Genomic DNA, 4377 nt, shown 5'->3' on the forward strand with positions numbered 1-4377 from the left:
GTTTGTGAGACTTGCAGCCACGTGGGACTGTCGAGGGGCGTTTCTGGGCGGGGCTTGGTAAGGTCCATTGCTATCACGCAGGGGGAAAAAATTCGAGCGCTATCACATTATAACGTGATACGTATCTTGTTAAAACTTGATACGAATCTTGTTAAAACGTGATAATTTTATGTCCAGGAAGTGGCGGTATTATGCTAGGCTAGTACAGTGGCTAACATGAATTGTTCAGGTTTCCTTTCATGTTTGGTCTATAACATAGAGATACGGATGCTGCTTTGCACTGTGGTTAAAACCATTAACAGCCTGCGTACTCTGACAGGATCACAGAAGGAGACGTCAGTCCGGTCCTCTAGGTGTGGCGGCGTTCCTGACTGTCTGGGTCGAAGCTGAAGTTGGCTTCTGATTGTAGCTTCTGATTCGGGAAATGGCTAAAGGGAGATTATAACGGAGGTTCAGATGGATTTGCTGAACATTTTCTGTTCAGATTGGTTTTAACAGTACACTTGCGGCAACGGCTGTTCGTAACCAAGCAACCGAAATCACAGAAGGGTAGTGGCAAAAGACAAAACTAGATCCTGTTAAGCATTCTTCAAAATAAAAGACTTCCTCTCTCCAAAATAAATCATAAATAAAGCTTTGAATTTAATTATTTTTCATGTCACCTTTTGTAATTGTGTACAAACAAGTTAAATTCAGTGAATAATAATGATCATGTAAATTATACTTAACATATGACTTGACATATGACTGTAAATAAGTAACTAATCATGGAAATTATATTTAACATATAAATGTTAAGAAATCATTTGTTCTGCTTTAAAAACGAACATAGATCTGGAGTAGATTATTCTACGCCAATGGCAGAATTTTTCAAACCTAGTTTGTGATTTGTGAAACCTTTATCTGAATTGAAACATGTTTTAACAAGATACGTATCACGTTATAACGTGATAGCGCTGAAATTTTTTTTTCCTGCGAGATAGCAATGTGCTTCCGTAGCAGAGCGATAAGCAGACTCCATAAATGTGAGCACTGCAGACTTGGTTCTTCTTTCTCTAGTCCACTAATAAAACACTGTTATTTTTTAAAAAGTCTCTGAATTATCTACAGTAAAGTAAAGTGACTGGCAGGTTTTAACATCCAAGTGGTTTCCTACCTCTTTGCTTGTTGCCACACTGCTGTGATTTTTATCCAGCAGCAGAAATCTGAACAGCATAGAATAGGAAGGAAAGCGCCATGTTGGCCAGGGGTTTGTCCAGCGACCATGTTTGTCCCGACAAGACTTTGTCACCTCCTCCTGCATTCAAAAATAAAACACACCTGAGATACAGCGTGACATTTATTTGAACTCTGAAGAGACTTGAATGTTGGGCGTTGGTGAGCAGAAGGAGGGTCGTTACCTTCAGTCAAACTCTTATGGGAAGAGCGGGATGAGCTGCTCTTCCTGGGTGTTCGAGGATCCACCTTTCCACCTTCGGCACCTTGAGGCAAATCACCATCCTTAAGAAAAAAAATAAATACACACAGCAATTTAAAAAGCATGTAAGTGCTGACAATTTAGCACCAAAATCAGCAGAAACTCATCCTGACATGCAAGGATTTTCACCATTACCTCCACCAGGCCTGTTGTCTCTTCCAGCTCTGCTCTGTCTGAGGATTTTGGTTTCTCCATGTTTCTACCAGCAACACATCTGTAACTTCACACAAACAAGTTCACGCTTTAGCAATCTACTGAATCAGTTTATCTGCCTTGCTCAAAAGTACAGCACACATTGCAACACCTTCACACCTCGACTGGAACGATAACAGTCAGCAGTTGAGCTGTAATACTTTGCAGCTCAACTGACCTCAAAAATGTGCAAAATGAGTCATATATAGTATGATGTCAAAAATATGCAAACATTAGTTATAGTATAGTTAGAGTATCATTTATGCACTTTATTTGACGCTATACTGTACTACGACTCAGTTTTGCATTTTCCATACACTATAGTATGACTAATTTTTCAAATTTCCGACATCATATTGTACTACGTGTCACTTTTGCACATTTTCTGTGCGATTTCTGCACTTTTTCTACGTCAAACTAACCTACGTGTCATTTTTGCACTTTTTTGATGACGTTCTATACTTTAACTAATTTTTGTCAAAGTATAGAACGTCGTACTAACAGTATATTTCTTCAACATCATACTATATTATGAATTATTATAGCACTTTGACACCATACTCCACCATGGCAACTTTTGCACATTTTCAACTTTATATAATACTGTGTTTTTGACATCATACTATAGTTTTACTCAGATAATTAACATCGGTTTTCGCCTGTTAACCGCCTGACTGCATACGATCCGCTTAGCATGAGGAGAGTGAAATACGGTTATCTGGTGAGGAGCAGACGCAGCAGGTGTCCTTTGTGTTATCAGAGAAACATCCAGCAGAGCCAATCTCATTTCTGCGTTTTCGTCAGAGGGAATCCCCACGTTCATCTCCACCTGGTTCAACAGACAGTCAGGCTGCTGGTTTGACTGAAAGCATTCACAAACTTAAACATTTGATCAAGAGTTGGGATGTAAACGATGTAATTGTAGATTAGATTCAAATTGGCTGCAATTGAAGAATAATACAAATTTCCCAGCCAGTGGCAGAAATGTTTGATGCAGATGGAGTCATCTTATTTTTAATACAAATGTTGGCTACAATCTTAGCTTTATCCATCTGCTTGCGAGGGCCAGCATTAAGCTCAGATTTTAATGAACTTATTAAATTTTGCCACATACTTTTTAATAAAAGCAACCTAAATCTTTTTTATTGCTCAAAATTGAGAAAGAGATTTTGAAAATTACAAATTATTGTAATCATTTGTAATTTTAGATCACATTTAGATAACATTTATTATCTAAATGTTTCACTACTTTACTCATTTAATGCTTTGCAGCGTGTAAGAAAAATCTAAGTATTTTGTTTTTCCTCTTAATATTGTTGGTCTACAATACCTTTTGCCTTCTCAAGCAGCTCTTAGTCAATCAAGTATGCTCAGCTCAGCTGGTCAAACTCAACTGGAGGACCAGAAAAAAAATAACTGCCTTATTATTTAAACTTTGTTTTGTTAAATATTCGAGTTTCTATCATTTACGAAGTAGTACAAACACATTTTAGTACTTTTGCTTGTGATTATTTTCAGAAATGTGTTGATGGAGCCTAATGCTTTCTTCTGTTTAAATAAAGGAAAATACAAGAAATTGAAGTTATTTTCTAAAGTAGGCTTCAGAGCCGTTTTCGTACTGCAAGGAACGGAACGGGTTCAAAGTAGAGCCGACCGTGTTTGCATTAGAACTTCCGACCGGTTCCACCCGGTTCCGGACCGGCCAAGCGGGGCTGCTTAGAATCAGCAGCTGATTGGGTCCAGCTGGCTCTCACTAAACTTCTTACTATATTTTGTAAGGAGTGCTCTTTTTAACATTTTTTTTAAATTTGCTATTAATTCCTCTCAATATTCTGCTGTTACCTGCTCCCATGATGAGGTAATTTTTTCCTCCGCTTACTCGCTGATGAACAATGAACTAGATCGGTCAACGAGGGATGAGAGTTTTCCGCCGCATCTCTGAGGAAAAGGCTTCGGCCGCTACATCGAAACCATTTAGTTTCAAAAATAATGATGTCAGGTACAGCTTCAGTTATATGCAAACACAACAGGGCTGCAGTTCGGGTGGAACCGGACCGAAGCGTGCCGTTCCGTTCCTTGCAGTGCGAAAACGGCTTTAGAAACCAGTAATGGACTCGGAGTCACATAAGTCAAAGTCGACGTTTTATCACCTGATTTCCGCGTTTAATTCTCTTCCGCAGAATCTCGAAAATGACTGACGAAGACTAAAGATTACAAGTTTATTCACTAGAAAGGAAAACGTTAACAGCTGAATAATCATGATGATTTCACACATAAGAGTAGACCCCGCATTGGCCGCTCCGGCGCAGGAAATGCGGCGGCCATCTTGGAGCGGTATACCCTCCTACTTTGCTCAATCAAAACAGCAGAAGATGCCTCAGCACTGAGGGATGTTGTTGTTCTGGTCGATGGATTATTGATGCGAGGGCTCCACAGACAACATTTCACAAGTAAGATGGACATATTATTGTGTATATATTGTGATTAGAATATAACTGTACTGTATTTATGTCCACCAGCGAGATAGCATAATATAAGTTTTATAATATGTGTTACATTGTTTCATTTCTCATATAGGCCCTTGTGTCAGATAATCTAAGTCAATGTTAGAGAATAATTAATTTTTTTATTAGATTTACAGAATCTCAGTTAGCCTTCATAGCGGGGCTGAACCCGTATTACACCAATCACTGTAGCTAATATTAGCT

At 38.7% G+C, this 4377-nt stretch overlaps 1 protein-coding gene across 3 annotated transcripts in view; it reads right to left on the bottom strand.

The window, feature by feature from the left end:
* Window positions 1–1214: 1214 nt before the first annotated feature.
* Window positions 1215–4377, bottom strand: part of dclre1c (DNA cross-link repair 1C, PSO2 homolog (S. cerevisiae)) — a 12301-nt gene continuing 9138 nt past the window's right edge. For 2 of the 3 annotated variants that reach the window (XM_007575150.2, XM_007575149.2), the window contains 3 exons: window positions 1613–1697; window positions 1401–1500; window positions 1215–1297 (listed from right to left, as the gene is read on the bottom strand). In XM_007575150.2, coding sequence (XP_007575212.2) covers window positions 1407–1500; window positions 1613–1697 — 179 coding nt within the window. In that variant the 3' untranslated portion in view covers window positions 1215–1297; window positions 1401–1406. Of the gene's footprint in view, window positions 1321–1400; window positions 1501–1612; window positions 1698–4377 lie in introns of all 3 variants that reach the window. The other variant, XM_016662407.1, reaches the window with a different exon arrangement.

The sequence above is a fragment of the Poecilia formosa genome, unplaced genomic scaffold (assembly GCF_000485575.1).
Source record: "Poecilia formosa unplaced genomic scaffold, Poecilia_formosa-5.1.2 Scaffold371, whole genome shotgun sequence".
In the NCBI taxonomy this organism is placed as follows: Eukaryota; Metazoa; Chordata; class Actinopteri; order Cyprinodontiformes; family Poeciliidae; genus Poecilia; species Poecilia formosa.